This window comes from Eschrichtius robustus, chromosome 2 (assembly GCF_028021215.1).
Source record: "Eschrichtius robustus isolate mEscRob2 chromosome 2, mEscRob2.pri, whole genome shotgun sequence".
Taxonomy (NCBI): domain Eukaryota; kingdom Metazoa; phylum Chordata; class Mammalia; order Artiodactyla; family Eschrichtiidae; genus Eschrichtius; species Eschrichtius robustus.
In genome coordinates this window covers 179,210,078-179,226,960 of record NC_090825.1, presented here as the reverse complement: position 1 = coordinate 179,226,960, position 16,883 = coordinate 179,210,078, and the positions used below count along the sequence as shown (strand labels likewise).

Sequence of the window (16,883 nt, the reverse complement as noted above, 5' to 3'; positions counted from 1 at the left end):
AGCCAAAACGCAGGGAGCCCTGGGATGTGTCCTGTGTGGGGCCTTGGGGAAATCCCTGCCCCTCTTGGGCCTTGGCTTCCCCACCTGTCAATGATGTCGCTTGGCTCTGAGTCTGTGAAGGTTTACTGCATTCACCTCGCAGGGCCCTGGGCACTGGGTGGGTGTGTCTGTAAATGATGAGCAGGTGTGGGTATAAACAGTGCGGCCCCATTCCTACCACCTTGGACATGCAGAGACGGATGCTGGGGACGGGGTGCTGGCCTTGGTCATCATCCCGGTCCCCATCAGCTGGCCGCGGACATGCCCAACTGTCCATCCTCCCCTCGGCCACCTTCCTGCCCAACACCTGTGTGCACAGCATGCTCCAACAGTTCACCTGCTCCTCCACCCACACTGTCCCCCAGGCCCACCCCTCAGCGAAGCCGCATGCCCCCTGGGCCTGGCTCTCAGGAAGCGCCAGTTGGACGGGTAGACAAGCCCCCCGGGGCATTCCCTGCCCAGGGGCCTGACTGGCAGGGACAGGCACTCGGGCCAGAACTTCCGTCCCAACCTCTGACCCCTGGGCAGCTCCGTCTCTCCCTGTCTCTCTGTCTCTCACACATCTGTCTGTCTCTGTCTCTGTCTCAGCCATCTCCGCCTGTGCAGTCTCATAGTCTCTGTCCCTCCATCTTAGTCTCTGTCTATCTCTGCCTCTCAGTCTCTTGTCTCTTTGTCTTTGTCTTTCTCTGTGTCTGGCTCTGTCTTTTTTTTTTTTACCCTGTTAAAAAATTGATGTGTAGTTAATTTACAATGTTGTGTTATCTTCAGGCGTACCGCAAAATGATTCAGTTATACGTATATATCTCTTCTTTTTCGGATTCTTTTCCATCATAGGTTATTACAAGACCTGTGCTGTACACCTGGCATCTTTACATCTTTATATCTCTCTGTCTCTGGCTCTGTCTCTCCCTCTCTCTGGCTCTGACTCCCGCCGTTTCTCTGTGGCCCGCCTCTCTCACACTCACACCCCCGCAGCCCCTGCAGGCCAATCTGGCTACTCACGGAGAAGCACCGCCCTCCCCGCCCCGCAAGACAAATAAACACGCGTGGAGGCCGGAGTGTTTTCCCGAATGGGCCCCGCCCTTGTACTGGCCCCGCCCCCCGTGGGGAGTCATCCCGCCCCCTGCGGCTCTGGCCCCGCCCCCCAGGGGCCGCATTGGCCTGTCCCAGACTTTGCAGGGCGGTCAGGCCGCCCTGACCACGGCCCCGCCCCGCATCCCGGCCCACCCACTGTGGCTCTGGCCCCGCCCCCGAGGCCCCCATTGGCCCCGTCAAGCACTCCGCCCCCCATCTCGCAATGGCAGAGCCGCGGACGCGCGCGGGGAGACAAGAGCAGGCGGCGGCGAGCGGGGTGCGGGGCTCTACGCGGCCGCCTGTGGCTGGGCCTGGCGTGGCTACTGCTGGCACGGGCGCCCGGCGCCGCGGGGACCCCGAACAGTCCGCGGAGACCGCGCAGCTACACGCATCCGGAGGGCGACGTGCGCTGGCGGCGCCTCTTCTCCTCCACCCACTTCTTCCTGTGTGTGGACCCCAGCGGCCGCGTGCAGGGCACCCGCTGGCGCGACAGCCCTGACAGTGAGTAGCCGGGGGCGCTGCGCGGGGGCAGGGGTACAGGGCCGATAGGCGGACAATAACAGCAAAGGCAGCAGTAGTAGCAGCAGTGAGCTGGGATCCTCTCTCACTTGAGGGAGGGTCCGGAGGCTTCTCTGGCTGCGTGGCGTCAGCCAAGTCATTTTCTGACTGGGGCCTCAGTTTCCTCAACTGTAAAATGGGGTCCAACCCACTTGGAAGGAGGGTTGGACAGTTGGGGTGAAGGTCACAGGGGAAGCTCCCAGCTCCGGGCCTGGCTCAGCAGAAGGGTCTTTGTGAGATAGTTGAGGTTGGGGTCACGGGGCCCATTTACAGAGGGGAAGCTGAGGCTCCCAGAAGGGCCCCCGTGGGCCCAGTACATAATGAGATGGGGGCAGAGCTGGGTCTGAACTCTGAACTCCCCACCCTGCAAAACAAAACTCAGGACCTGCCGGAGTTGGGGACCCCTCTATGTCTTCCTAGACACCCATTTGGCAGATGAGGAAACTGAGGCACAGGGAGGGCAAATGACCTGCCTGAGGTGGGAGGTGGGGGCATGGAGCTGGGGCTCCAAAGTGCCCAGAACCTCATCGAATTGGAGTCATATCCCTGCTGCCCTGCCCAGCAAACAGTAGGTGCTCAATATGTGTTTGTGGAATGTATGAGGCAAGAGGAGATGAAGGGACAAAGAAAGAGAAGGAGGAGGTTGGTGATAAGTGGGAGACCAGGGTGGTCGGTGACCCCAGGCCTGTCTCAGTCTCCCCACATTTTTGAGGCCGGGCAGGGGAGCGGGGGAGCCGAGCCATTGCCGGCCACTGCCTGAATCACCACCATTAGGGCAGATAATCACCCCTGCCCTTCCCACCTGCTTTCATCTGGGGCTCTCAAGGCCCTCATTAGGCTAACTGGACGAGGGCAAGACAGGGGGCTGGGCCAGTTGCTCAGTGGTGGGCCTGGCCAAGAAGGGTGGCCTCGGGCTGGGGGTGAGGTCTGGCTCTGCTGGGTGACCTGGGACAGTCACTGCTTCTCTCTGAGCCTCGGTTTCCCCATCTGGGCAGCGATAAGTGTGACAATGAGGAGGTGGGCTTGAGTTGAGCCTCATATAGAAAGAAGGAGCGGGCCGTGCACAAGAGGAGCTGAGTGCCTGACCCAGGAAATAGCAGGTGCAAATGTCCTATGGGACATGAGGTGAGCTGCCCATTACCTGAGGCATCCAAGTCCAGACTGAACACCAGAGGGCAAGGCCTTGACTCCAGATTAGGCCCCAGTGCCTGGGTGTGGCTCAGCGAGTGTGGGCTGGGGCTTGTCCCCCAGCTCTGCTTCACTGGACAGGAAACATCAGCTCAAATGGGGCAGGGCTCGCCCAGGGTCATCCATCCACAGACAGGGCCCGAGGAACTGGCTCTGCCACTTCTCAGGCCTCAGTTTTCCCCTGTGGGAAGTGGGCACGGTCCACACCTCCCTCCTGGGGCTGCTGTGTGGGCTTGGTGGGATACAATGCCTGGCATACAGTTGGCACTCAAGCAGTGTTAGCGGGTATCACTGATGTGAACACACTGTGCTTTAAACACCCTGTGTCCCACCCCCAGGCCGTTGCCTGGGCCGTCTGTCTGGAATTGTCTGGAATTGTCTCCCCCATAACCGGACACGGCCGCGGCTAGCCGAGCTGTCATGGTCACTGCCGGCGGTCTACATCTGACAGCAGCAGCTCACCTGGCAGGCACTCACCTCCTCTGGCTTGGTTTTCTCATCCCTGACTAACGGGGCCCTCCCCTGGGCTCCCCATTGCCCTCCAGAGAAAAGCCTGAGCCCTCCCCACTGACTTCCCCCGACCCATCCGGGCCAGTCCTGCCTCAGGCCTTCCCCCTGGCCTGGTGTCCTTCCTCCCCCGCCCCCGGCCTCGGGGCAGATGCGGGCAGGACCTGCGTGGTCCCTGGTGCGTCCCCACGCCCAGCACAGGGCCAGGAGCACGGTAGGTACTTGGGGAATGTTCCCCACACGAATGAATGAATGAAGAGCGGGGTGGGTGGGCGAGTGGGTGGTGGGCGGGCCCTGACCCAGCCCCTCCCCGCAGGCGTCTTCTTCGAGTTGCGCTCTATCCGCGTGAGCGTCGTGGCGCTGAAGGCCATGAACACCGGCTTTTACGTGGCCATGAACCGCCGCGGCCGCCTCTCCTGGTCGGTGAGTGCAAGTGCGCGGGGTGGGCTGGGGTGCGTGGGGCGCGCCCGGCGGGGGCGTGTCCAGGGGCGTGCCCAGGGCCGCTTACAGCCCGCCCCGCAGCGGGTCTGCGCTAGGTTCCGGGAGCGCATCGACGAGAACGGCTACAACACCTACGCGTCCGTGCGCTGGCGCCACCGCGGCCGGCCCATGTTCCTGGCGTTGGACGCGGGGTTGGGGGGGCGGGGGGGTGCGGCGCGGGGGCCCGGAGGCGCGGGGTCCGCACGCAGCGACACCACCCGCCCACGCACTTCCTGCCCGTCCTGGTCTCCTGAGGCCCAGGATCCATGAGTGACGGCTGGACCGAGATTCCAGGAGGCGCGCGAGCCGGGCGGGCGGCTGAAGACCGAGGCCGGGGAAGGCCCGGTCCGGACGAGCCCGTGTCTGGTGACTCACTGGTTTCACATGCGTTGAGCGCCTGCTGTGCTGGGCACTGGGGACACCGCCGGACCCCACAGACGCGGCCAGCCCTCAGGGAGCCCCTGAGTCTAGGGGACAGTGAGCTGAGCAGGGTTCATAGGAGTCCAGTCACAAGCTGGGGAGCAGGGAGGCTTCGACAAAAGCACCTGCCAGTTTGGAGACGGGGACTCGGCCACGTGGGGGCCAGGTCTGGGAGGGCACTCCAGGCCGGGCACAGCCAAGCAAAGGCTCGGACCTGGGAACTCATTGGGGTGCCTGAGGCAGCGAGGAGGTGAGGGAGGCTGGGGGACACCGACCCGCCATAGACTGGCAGGGCCTGGTCCTGGGCCTCTGAGCACGTGTCACCTCACGGGGCAGAGGGAACTTCGCAGGTGGGATTGTTAAGGCCCCTGAGACAGGGATGACCCTGGATTCCCCGAGGGGCCCAGCGTCAATCCCAGGGTCCTTATAAGAGGGAGGCGGGAGGGTCAGAGGCAGAGAGACGGGAGATGCTGCGCTGCTGGCTGTGAGGATGCAGGAGGGGCCGCGAGCCAGGGATGCGGCGCCTCTAGAAGCTGGAAAAGGCGGGAACCGATGCTCTCCTGGAGCCTCCGGAAGGACCCGCCCTGCCCACGCCTGCATTTAGCCCCTAGGATGCAAATTGTGACCCCAGGACTGAGATGATAAGCGTGTTGTCTTAAGCCACCAAGTTTTGGTGACTTGTCGCAGCTGCCCTTGGAGACGCGAACACAGAGCCCCTCAGATCCAGCAGGGTGTACAGGCTGGGGTGGGGGTGGGGCACGATCAGCCTCCTGGGGGTTGATCTTCCTCTGAGGGGCAGGGGTGGAGCCAAGAGGGTGCAGGGGAGGCTCCCACCCCTCCCAGCAGCCACCTTCCACTTCAGAGACGGAAGACCAATATGGGGGGCACTTCCCAGGGCGCAGGCTGGACACTCACCGGCCAAGGCAGCCGTGTGACCCGGATGGGGGACAGCCTGTGGATGACACGCCAGCTGCGGGGGCTCGGCCGGCTCACCTCCCTGACCCGGGGCTGCGCCCCCCGACGCACACAAGTAACACGCCAACCACCTGCTTTTCTTTCTAAGTAGGTGTATTTTTAAATAGCTTTCAAGATACACATATTTTCTCCTTTAAAAAACGTCTGTCAGAGCAGTTTCGTCCTTGTTTTGCTGGTCATCCTGGTGGTCCCGGGCCCCCGAGCTTGGGGTGGGGTGCAGCGGCCTGTCCACGCGGTTGGGACCCCAGCCAAGCGACTCCACCCTGTCTCTCCACAGATCATGCAGGGCCGCGAGTGAGCTCAAACGTCCATTTATTTCAAAGCAGTAATAATTTAAAATTATAAAAACCTTTCTGCCGCCGAACACGTAGAGGGTGAGGTCAGAGACAAACAGGAAGGGAGTCAGACGCCCCGGGCGGCATGTGCCCAGCCCGGCCCGGCCCATCCCTGGGGAGGCCGGGCTCCCTCCGCAGCCGGGAGGGGCGGGTCCTCCAAGCCTGTGCCGCGGTGGGCCCGGCGGCACCACAGTCCGTGAGCGCGAGGGGTGCAGGGGGGCCGCGGCGTCCGCAGTCCCGGCCCGCGGCCCGGTGCTCGCCCTGGGGGCCGGCCGGGACGCTCAGGAGCTGCTGGCTGGGTTCTCGTTACCGGGCGAGCTGGAGGAGGAGGACGAGGAGGAGGAGAAGCTCACGCCCGCCAGGCCTGGGGGGTCGGTGGCCGTGTTCTGTCCTGTGAGGCTTTTTCGGCAGACGGGGCAGCTGTCGTGCTTTGCGGGGACAGAGGGGAGAGGGGAGCCGTTCAGAGGCGGGCAGGGCAGGGAGGGTCCCGGGCTGGCCCGCTGCTCACCTGCTCCAGCCAGGGCACGATGCAGCCGTCGTGGAAGAGGTGGTTGCAGGGCAGCTGCCGCACGCGCTCGCCCAACCCGTAGTCGTCCTTGCACACGGGGCACTCCAGCCCGGAGCCTGTGGGAGCGGGCGGGCCCGCGGGGCTCTCAGGGGGGCTTCTCTGCAGCCCCCACCAAAGGTGTCCCAGGGGATGGAGGGCACACTGGCCTCAGGACCACCGAGAAGGCTGGGCGTGGGGGCGTACCTACGTGCTCCTCGGTCACGGGGATGGTGGGGAGGGCCTGGATTTTCTCTTTGTCTGCGGGCGGGGGACCCGTGTTTTCAAACTGATTGAGGAGCTGAAAGACAAGAGGCCAGAGTGCTGGGAGCTTGTTGGCGGGCGGGCAGGGCCCTCGCCCCACGGGGCTCTGAAATGCAAGGCTGGGTTACCTGCAAAAGCACCGAGGCCCCGTTTGTCCTGGCCCGACCCCCTCAGGGGTCAGAGGTCAGCTGCCCCCAGGAGGACCAGCCCCGGGCTTCTGCCCACTCTTCTGCTCATCTAGTGAGCGTCACTGCACAGCCGGGGCCGGCGGGCACCTCCCAGGGCCGAGGCACCTCCCCGAATCCTCGCGCGGCTACAACCAGGGGGCCGGGCGCCAGTGACAAAATACTCAGTGGAAGGCCCCAAGGTGGTCACGTCCCCACCTCACAAGTGCCACCAGGGACGTGGACGTGGGAGACGACACCCCGTCCTCCAGGGAGCACGGGCCTGTAAAGTCGTCGTGCCCAGTACCAGCCCCAGGGAGGCCCCTGTACCTGCGTGATGATCGCATCCAGGCCGTTGGCCCCCCAGGCGTAGTCCATTGGGTTTGAATGCAGGACGCCCCTGGGCAAAGAAGTCTGGGGTTCAAGTGGCAGAGGAGCCGGACAGGGCGCAGGGGGACCCCCCCACCTACTCACCAGGGGCCCAGGCCCAGGTTGGGGATGGTGGCCGGGGTGATGATGCCGTTGACCAGCTGCTGGATGATCCTGGAACAGAACAGCCAGGCCCAAGGTTAGCGCCCTCCCAGGGAGGGGCCAGCGTCAAGGGGTTGGCTTTTCAACTGGTAATAATAAGAACCAAACACGAAAGGCGCCCCAAGGCAGGGTCTCCTTGAGGCCTGCATGGCGCCTGTCAATGCACGACTACATCCAACTCTCATTTTGCAACCTGGGGAAAGCACCGTGGGTGATCCCAGGGGCTTAAGGAACTGTGGGGTCAGCCCAGCTGTTCGCGGCAGCCCTGAAACGTGCCGGCTGAGGTCACAGTGAGCCAGGCTGTGTCCTGAGCTGGACAGGCCTCGGCCTACCTGCAGTCAAGTTCCATCTACAAAGACCCACGAAAGCTCAGCCCCATCTCCTGCAGAGCTGGGACGGGCCTACTAGGTCCTCCTGTCCTCACGACCCCGCACACAGGAGGGAGCAGGGACACCGGACACCGCACACCGCTGCTCGCCTGCACCCGGGACGGCTCGTCTGGGCGTGGACCAGCACATCTCAGCAGATGAAGATGCCCACGGGGCGGAGGCCCCCCTGAGAAGGACGATGGGGGGCGTGGGGGGGGGCAGGCAGGCGGTGGGCACACAGCTCCTTGGGCCAGCCGGACCCACCGGGGAACCGCCCTGCCCAGAGGACGGCCCCTGAGCCAGCACCCACACCTCCGTGCCCACAGAACCTCCTGGAAGGATAGCTGGCTGCTCTGCCTGAGCGGGGTGGGGCGGGCTCGAAGCCCCGAGCGTCCCGCCCGCGGCCGCCCCCGGGCCCCCTCACCCTTCCAGCGTGGGGACGCCTTCGTGCCGGCCGGTGGTCCGCCTCGCGGTGAGGCGGGCGCGGGGCTGCCGGGCGCCATACCGGTGCCGGGAGTGCTGCTCTCTCTCCCGCCGGCTCTCGGGGTCCCTGCCGTCGTCGGCCTGTGCCCCGGGGGGGAAGGTGGGAATCTCGAAGCTGTCGTCAAAGATGCCGAAAGCAAAGTGCCCGTAGCCCTGCGGCAGCGTGAACAGGGGCTGGTCCACGTTCTGCAGAGAGGAGGGCCGTGACCGCGTGGATGGGGACGTGGAGGGGGCGGGGGCGGGGAGGGAGGCCACCGCTCACCGCTCACCTCGAACGGCTGCCGGCTCTGGTCCGCGGGGGCTGTGGAGGGGGCTGAGCCGTTCTCTGCACTCCTGGGAGGACAGGCGCCGTCAGCAGCGGGGCAAAGGCGGGACCCCCCGTACCCATGGGCCTCAGGCCGCCTTCCGCAGCCCCTGCCCAGGGCCCGAGGCAGGAGGCTGAGGAGCCTAAGGGCGGAGGTCCAGCCCACCCCCCACCCAGGTCCAGCCGCCGGCCCTCGTCACGGCCCCCCCATCCCCCCTACCAGGTTCGGCCAGCGCACCCTCGGGCCGAGGGTCTGTACTGGGGCCAGCCTTACCTGGTCTCTTCCGGAAGCTCCTCGATAAAGCCAGACTCGCATCTTGGGCAGATGTAATCCTGCGGGAGGAGAGGGCAGCGAGCATGATCTCTGGGCTGCGGTAGGGCCAGGATGGGCGTCATCTCAAGGCCCTGGGTATGAACCCGCCAGGTCTGGTCGGGCCGCCCCGGGCAGGGCTGGCGCACAGACGCCCTTGCCCGTCCGTGGCTACAGCCTCCGATGCTCCCCTCGCAGGTGGGCTCCGAGCTCCCCAGTGGCCTCCTCGACCTCCCATGTCCCCGAGTCCATCAGCCTGTGTTCCCCACAGTGACACAAGTCACAGTTTGGGGGCCTCCAGTCAGCCGCATCCGTCAACAGGCTAGTTGACGTGGGTTCAGCGAACTCTCCCAACTTGGGAGACACGAGAATGTTCTGTGACACCCTCGCCCACACACGCACATAAAGGAGGGCTGGGAGAGTGACTAGCGGGGCTCCAGGACTATCTGGGCCTCAGAGCAGATCCGCTCCCAGGAAGGTGGCCGCCGAGGGTGGGAGGCACCACCCAGGCAGAGGGACCGGCCTGCGGAACATTTTGGCAGCCCCAGCACGCAGCCCATGACACCAGGCTGGAGCTCAACTCCATCCACACCGGCCACCTGCCCTCCCAGCCCTCACTTTCCCCAGGCCGGACAGCCAGCGGGCAGAGACCATGATGTTCCAAGGGAGCGGAGAAGGGGACCCGCCCCAGGGACGGCAAGACGTCTGAGCACCAAAGCCACCACTCAGGCCCAGAACCGGGCCCAGGCCCCACGTGTCCCAAAGCCATGCAAACAGGGAGCTGAGCCGCAAGCGGGACGTGCTTCCACCCGAGGCCACCCGCGTACCCACGGGGAGAGGCGCGGTTCCCGGGAGCAGAGGGCACCGCTGGCCTTGCCACCCTCTGCAGGGAGCGACGCCGGGGTGTGGCGGGCACGGCCCACCCTGTGGACGGCGGGACCACCACGGTGCATACTGTGTCCCCCCACCTGCCCCGCTCCAGAAAGCAAAGCGAGGTCGAGGATCAGAGGACACTGTCTGAGCCACGGGGAGGGCGGCTGGAGCTCCACAGGTGATGGGGACTTGTATCCAGAATACCTACAGAACTCTCACAATTCAACAACAAAAAGACAAACACCCTGGTTAAAAAACGGCCAGAGAGAATGGTACTGTGATGAATTGGAAGATTGGGATTGACATACATACACTAATATGTATAAAATGGATAACTAATAAGAACTTGCTACATAAAAAAAATAAATAAAATTCAAAACTTAAAAAAAAAAAAAAAAAGGACAGAGGATCAGAACAGACGTTTCTCCCTAGATAGACAAGTGGCAACAAGCCAAGAACAGACACACAACACAGGCAACAGGGAAACGCAACCCGAAACCAGTGGGACACACTTCACACCCGCCCGGATGGCTGGACCCACAAAGCCAGCAGGGACCAGTGTGGGGAGGAGGTGGAGAAATCGGAACCCCTACACGGCCGGTGGGGGCGTGAAACAGGGCAGCGTCCTCGAAAAAACAGTCACAGTCACCCCACGACCCTGATTCCACTGCCAGGCGCCCACCAGGGGCAACGGAGACACACGTCCACAGCAGCCAAAGGTGGACACAACCTAAGTGTCCAGCAGCGGATGACGGATAAACACGACATGGTCCCTCCACACACAGGAACATCACTCAGCCACGTAAAGGAGTGAAGCCTCGACGCTCACTACAATGTGGATGGACCCCGAGAACACGATGCTCAGTGAGAGAAGCAAGACGCAGAAGGACACACAGGGTGTGATTCCATTGATGGGAAACGTCCAGAACAGGCCAATCCACAAACACAGAGAGTGGACTAGTGGTTATCAGGGGCTGGGGTGACAGCTGATGGGCACAGGGCTTCTGTTTGGGGTGACGGCATATTCTGGACTTGGACAGAGGTGACTGCTGGCTTCAGGACTCTGAGTGGACTGAACACACCAACGTGTACGCTTTAAGTGGGTGGAGTGTATCGCAATAACGCTGAGCCAGAAACGACAGGGATGGCAGCGCTCTGCCCTCCTGAGCAGGGGCGAGGGGCCCAGGGGAGGCTCCCCTACACAGTGAGTGGCCACGCCAGTTGTGGCGGGGGCATCACTCAGGGGCTCCTCCTAAGGCCCCCCAGCCAGCCCTCAACCTGTTGTTTATTTCAACGTTTCACAGGGTGCAAAACGTGGCCACAGGAGGCTTTGTGATGGATGACCCGGTGACCAGGGTTCTCACCCACTCCGGGAGCCCCCGGGGGGAGGGCAATGGACACGGGCAAACGTGGCTGCAGGTGAGTCTGTGGTGACCGAGCTTAGGAAGCTGGGAACCAGACGGCTCCTGAACACAAGCTCACAGACAAGCTGGGACTCTGGCCTGCCCACACCACCAGGGTCTGACCCGGGTCAGCAGGCAGGTCCAGAACCTCACTGGAGCCTGGCAGAACCCCCGTGAGAAGCGTCTCTCTCCCTCCTGGGGACCCTGCCTGCCCCAGGCCCGCACCCTGCCCCGGGGTGAGCCTGGAAGAGCCAGGGCGGGGCTGGCGCCACACCCTCCTGGAGACTGGGCACCCCCTCTTCCACTCTTGAGGCTCGCCACTGCTCCTGGGTGCCTGAGAGCCTGTCACCTCGCCATTCTCTGGGGTCCCTGTGTCTCCCTGAGCCCAAGTGCTCCCCACCTCACCTTGCAGCCCCAGAACAACCCAGCCCGGCCACGCCCACTCCCAGCTCCGCCCATCTCTGGGCCTCTGCCATCCCCTGTCCCCTGTGTCCCCTCGATCCGAGCAGATATCTACCTGGCTTGCTCCCTGTCGGAAGCTGGGTCTGCTCAAACATCACCTCCCGGCTGCAAGCCTCGGTCTCCCCATCTGCAAATGGAGGGTGGCCTCAACCCCAGGCTCTGGAATCCGGCAGCTGCGGCCGTCCTGCGGCTCAGTGCTGGCTGTGGTCAGGCCCTGCTCTGCGCCCTCCGTCCTCGGAGAGCCCCATGCCCTGAGACTGAGTGGCCTGGCTGAGCAGTGCTCGCTCCACACCCAGGGATTCAGGCAGGGCCCCGGGCTCTGCTCGAAGGCGGTGGGGGAAGGCCCAGACCCTGGTCTTCCAATGCTCTCCTCCAAGGGCGTGTCCCTGAGATTTTTATTACATCACTGTGTAATAAAAGCGGTGGAAACCCTGGGATGGAGTGCTAGCCCCCCACAGGGCAGGGCCTGTCTCCCTCGGCAGGACCCCAGCTCGTGAGCACCTGTTCCTAGCCGAAGACTCCTCATCTTGAGGAGATGGCCGGCAAGGGGGCCATCCTGTCATCACACCACAGCAACAGCGGCCGACCGGCAGACGGCGAGAGAGCAAGCGCTACATTTACTGAGCGTTTGCTCCCTGTGCTCGGCCAGCTGGGGCCCTCAGAGACAGGCCTCACCCTTCACGCGCCCCTTCACACCACGTGCAGACCCAGGCTCCCCGGCCAGGCGCGTGTGGTGAAGCCGAGGACACTGAGGTGGGAGCTGGAGAGACGCTGGCCTCGGCAGGCCCAGGCCCCCCAGAAAGGGTTGGGGCGCAGAGCTGCCGGGGGTATGTGAGCTTAGGTCCAGACACAGACGTGACGAGACTCCCCACGCCCCTGCAGCCCCTCGTGCTCCCAGCCTGGGCTCACCAGCCCACAGACCCCAGGGGCAACCCTCCTCAGATGTCACTGGGCCCAGGGGCCCACCCAGACCCCGTGGGCAAGTGCCCCCACCCCGCAGCACTCTCTTCTGCGTCTTAGCAGCTGCCCTGCAAAGCGCATTCACGCCCCTCTGTCCCCCCACAGTGTCTGTGAGCCCCACGCATGACGGGGTGCAGCACCGTCCCGGGGCCTCGCGTCACCTGGGGCCCGCTGAGTGCCGGCAATCTCCCATCGTCGTGACACGTGGGCCCACCCTGCCGGGGGTGCGCCTCACTTCAGCCTCCAACGGCGCCGGGAGGCTCGGAGATGCAGCCGGGGAGCCCCACGGTGTGGCTCTGTCTGGTGCCCCTTGTCCAACCACCCCTCCGGGGCTCAGCCCCCTGCTGTCCCCCCAGACTCCCGCCCTGTGCCACACCAGCTGTCTCTGGAGCAGCCGTCGGGTCGGCCCCGTGGGGCAGCCCTCATCTCTGGGCCCCTGGGTCTCAACTCCAGGCACGGGGCTGAGCCCCCCTGGGCCTCGGCAGCAGCAGGGGAAATGGGTGCCCTCGGCAGCTGCACAGCACGCCGCCGGGCGGGCGGGGGCCCAGCCTGCTCCCCAGCGGCTCTGTGTGGACGACAAGGTGCGGGTGCGTAAGCCTGGGGACACACACGGGCCTTCTCTCCTCACCCTGATGGCCCTCTGAGGCAGCCGCCAGGTCCTGTCCTCGTCCTCCGACTCTGCTCAGGGACACTTCTGAGAGCAAGGCAGGGGCCATCCACAGGACAGCAGGCCTCAACAAGGCCACCCGTGGTGGTGGGCCGAACCCCAAATGCCACCTGGTCCGCCCACCCGCGGGCCCCGCCCACGGACGCCCCACATCCACCTCGTCCCCGGTGCTCCCGTTTCCTGGGGGGATCGAGTCTGGGCCTGCGCACCTGCGCAGAGGCCTCCGGGTCGGCCAGCCGGTCCGGTTCCTGCTCCCACACGCCCGCTCCAGGCAGGCACCGGCCCCTCCCCGGCTTCCCGGGCCTCCCCTGCCCACGCGCGCCCGTCAAGCACAGGGGTGCCCTCGCCAACCCGTCTGACAGGCGAGGAGACCGAGGCCCAGGGCGTCTGGGCTGCTGGGAAGAAGCCTGTGGGCAGAGTGCCGCGACAGCAAGTCAGGAGGAGCAGCTCAACACCAGCCGGCGTCTCACTGCACACCAACCTCGGGGCCAGTTTCCCGTGAACAGAAGTCCGTGCTGGCGGGGGGGGCTAGCGGGGAGCACAAGTGCTGGCGGGGACCTCCCACTGTCACCACGTTAAGAGCCCACCTTCCTGCCCCCGAGAACACCAAGTGCGCCCCTTACTCATAAACAGACACCCACTCTACTGGGCCTCATCGAATCCCGTCCCAAACCCCACGCCGGTCCCCTCCCTGCCATTATTTGCGCTTAACAGAATTTACCAACATTCCCAATCAAATATTTGCCAATCGCTTGTTCAGCGTTGGCTCCCTATAAACTGGGAGGGCAAAGGTCATGGCTACCTTGTCACCACTGGATCCTGTGACTAGGAGGGACCTCGCTAGACCAGTGACAGTCGGAAAAGGTCAGGGTCCTTCTGGGCCAGGACCCGGGCCCCAGGCTGGCCCCGGGAAGGGAGGCCAGAACAGCTAGCAACACAGACTGCTCGGCCCCAGGCTTCCCGATGGCTCTGGACAGGCCACTCTGGGGTGAGCCTGAGAGCCAGGGCCTGTCTGTGGCTCACAACAGTTGCGAGGGGCTGCGTGCAGCTCCTCCAGGCTGGGGGCTGTCCTGCGACCAGCCCCTTCCTGCCAGTCGAGAAAACCAGACCCATTGCTGGGGCGCGCAGAAAGCCGGAAGAGGCAGGAGGACTTCTTCCGGGACGCTGGAGTGGGGGAGTGGGGCAAGTCTCAGCTCCTCAAGTCTGCTCATGCACCCAGGGTTTCGATTTATGCCCCCCCGCCAAGCCCCTTGCCTCTGGAAGTCACACCACCTCTACCCTTTCTCTCCTCCTGGGCCCAGGCACTCCTCTCCGCTCCAAACCCTGACTCTGGCTCACTCTCCTCTGAAGCTGGGATAATGTCCACCAACTCCTTCTCCTGCCTCCCCCAGGGAAGCCCACAGCTGCAAAGGCAGAACTAAGAGTCTGGCTCTATAATCAACCAGGTGACCAAGGAGAGCTGGTACTCTATCAATCGTTGCCACCTGCAGCTCCTTCCCCTGGTCAACCGCACCGCCCGCTTCTTGCTCCCCGGGAGCTAGCCGAGCGGCAAATGCCGGGAGCGGGGCCGCCCTGGGGCGCCGTGCCTTCAGTCTTCCACCCGTGCAGCGGGGGAGGGTCGGCCGGGAGCGGGGGCACTGATCCCATCCTAGACCTACCGACTCGGAACTTCCGGGCTGACGGGTCTGGAAACCGAGCCTTTCACGAGCAGCCCTCCCGCGGCCTCCACCCGGGCGAGGGCGCAGGGCCCACCTGGGTGCAGGCCCCCACCCCCGGGAGGCAGAAGAACGCAGGCTCGGGCCGCCGTCGGGCCCGAGAGAGCGGCGACTCCCTCCCACGAGGCGCCCGCGGCGCCGACCGCGTTCGGGGCCGGCCCCGTTCCCTCCCGGCCGCCGGCCCCGCTGCGCCACCAGGGCCGCCCGCTTCCAGGCTCTCCGCGAGGACCTCAGTTTCCCCGTCCGAGCCAGCTAGCCTCAGCCTGAGGTAAAGGCCCCCGCCCGCCCGGCCTGGGCCTCACCGGCAGGCGCGGCACGATCTCGACCGAGCAGCAGTGGCAGAAGTACCGTCCGGGCTGCGGTGACGCCTCGGCCATGGCCACCGCCGCCTCCTCCGCGCCGCCCGCCCCCCGCGCGGCACCCGCCGCCCGCCGCCGGCCGTTTGCAGCTCCCTCGCCGGCCGACGCTCCCGCGCACGCTCACGCAAGGCACGCAGGGCACGCACGGCGTGAGACAGGGAAGGGCGGCGGAAGCGGGGCAGGCGGCGCACGAGGCGGGCGGTGGCTCGGGCGACGGTGGCTGCCGAGGGGCAAACTAGAAGCGGGCGCAGTGCCGGGGCGGGGCCAGGCCGTGGGGATGGCAGAGGGGGGCGGGTCCTGAGGGGGCGAGGCCGAGTACCCTTGGCAAACCTGGATCAGGGCCCGGGGTGGGGTTGGGGGCGGGGCCGAAGGCTGTGGGGAAGCCCGAAGGCTGCGGGGAAGGCCGAAGGCGGGTCTTGGGCGGGGCCGAGCCCCTCCTCTTATACAAATCTACAAAGGTCCCCGCTTCCCTCGTTATTGCTCTTATTGCCAAGTCCCACCTTTCTCTTACCTTTCTGTCCTCACTGTTCCTGGGACGCTCCTGAGCGCTCTCACCTCCGGGCCTTTGCACTGGCTCTGCCCCTACCCGGTGCACCGTTCCCAAGACACCTGCGTGGCTTCCTAACCCGCGCGTTTCAAGTCTTTGCTCTAATGTCCATCTATTGAGGCGCCCTCCGCAATAGCACTTATTTCCGCCTGATAAACTGTAGGGTCAGCTCCACAACAGAAGGGATTTTTGTATCTTGTTCCCGGCTGGACTCAGAACAGTGCCTGGCACACAGGCAATCCATAAACATTCGTTGAATGCATACAGACAGGAGACCCATTTCTGGATCAGGGAGGGCTGCCCTCCCATGCCTCAGTGTGGCACATGGGATAAGAGAGTCTGAGGCCTGCCAGGTGTGGCCTTGTTTCCATGATGCCTTCGGGTGAGAAGAGGGCAGAAAACCTAAACCCCCCAAAAAATTAATCAGCAGGCCAGGGTCATTTCTGAGGTTAGTTCCAGGCCAATCATGCACTTATTTCTTTATCCACTCGACAAACTTTCATTGAGCTCCTGTAGTATGCCAGACCCTTTGCTGGGTGCAAGGACACAGCAGGGGCAATCACAGACTCAACAGGCAATAAAAGTGGTTTTCTGAAGTACTCCATGTCTAGAGGAGACAGAGCTGGTTGCAGATACCCCCCAGCCCCGTGAGGTTGAGCCGGAGGATGAGTCCCTAGGGTAGCCTTGGTTCAGCCTGGGGAGACAGACAGGACTTCCCAGGGGAGAGGACATTGGAGTCAGGGCTTTGAAGAGCGAATAGGAGTTGGTTGGAGTTGCGCTTCCTGCTGAAGGGAGCATTGGAGCACGAGTGTCAAGGAATTACAGGTTGGAGCCTGTGTATAAACGATCTTGAATGTCAAGAGACTAGGAACAGGGACTTGTCTGCCAGCCACCATTTTGTACCCCTCAAGGCTCAGTGATTCCAAGCCATTCCTGCTCTGACCACCAGAGGGCGCCCCAACCCTGTTGCTGGGAAACCAGGCAACACCCACCCACCCCCGCCCCGCCCCCCAGGATGGACCTTTTGCCTCAGGCCGTTAATGCCTAGCCCTGGGCTTGTTTCACACCAAAGACATATATTCATTCATTCATCCTGCAGAAGTTTGTTTCTGTTTTTTTGTGTGGGTTTTTTTGTTTGTTTGTGTTTGTTTTGCCGCGCAGCCTGTGGGGTCTTAACTCCCCAACCAGGGATTGAACCCTGGGCCCTCGGCAGTGAGAGCACATAGTCCTAACCACTAGACTGCCAGGGAATTCCCCATCCTGCAGAAGTTTATGAGGTACTGCCCAAGAGGCCTTGGAGTCAGCGGGCATGCGTTCAAATCCCACCAAGTCACACTGGCTCTGTGGCCCTGG

The 16,883-nt window shown here is 63.9% G+C and overlaps 2 protein-coding genes across 7 annotated transcripts; one reads left to right on the top strand and one right to left on the bottom strand.

Moving 5' to 3' along the window:
- Positions 1-1,109: 1,109 nt before the first annotated feature.
- FGF22 (fibroblast growth factor 22) lies at positions 1,110-4,100 on the top strand. Its single transcript, XM_068535014.1, is given in 4 exon segments — positions 1,110-1,614; positions 3,683-3,789; positions 3,889-4,017; positions 4,020-4,100. Coding segments are annotated over 4 exon segments (822 nt in total).
- A 1,216-nt stretch (positions 4,101-5,316) lies between these two features.
- Positions 5,317-15,083, bottom strand: RNF126 (ring finger protein 126). Of its 6 annotated transcripts, none has more exons than XM_068537453.1 (9): positions 14,927-15,083; positions 8,509-8,567; positions 8,200-8,263; positions 7,872-8,116; positions 7,023-7,091; positions 6,879-6,948; positions 6,332-6,421; positions 6,085-6,200; positions 5,317-6,004 (listed from the first exon to the last, which is right to left on the bottom strand). In XM_068537453.1, the coding sequence occupies exons 1-9, from the start codon at positions 14,999-15,001 to the stop codon at positions 5,926-5,928; spliced, it is 867 nt and encodes a 288-aa protein (XP_068393554.1). In that variant the 5' UTR covers positions 15,002-15,083; the 3' UTR covers positions 5,317-5,925. The 6 variants fall into 6 exon arrangements, with proteins under 6 accessions (XP_068393554.1, XP_068393555.1, XP_068393553.1 ...); XM_068537454.1 differs by having other exon boundaries at positions 6,328-6,421; positions 7,953-8,116; XM_068537452.1 differs by having other exon boundaries at positions 6,328-6,421; positions 7,872-8,083.
- Positions 15,084-16,883: the final 1,800 nt, after the last annotated feature.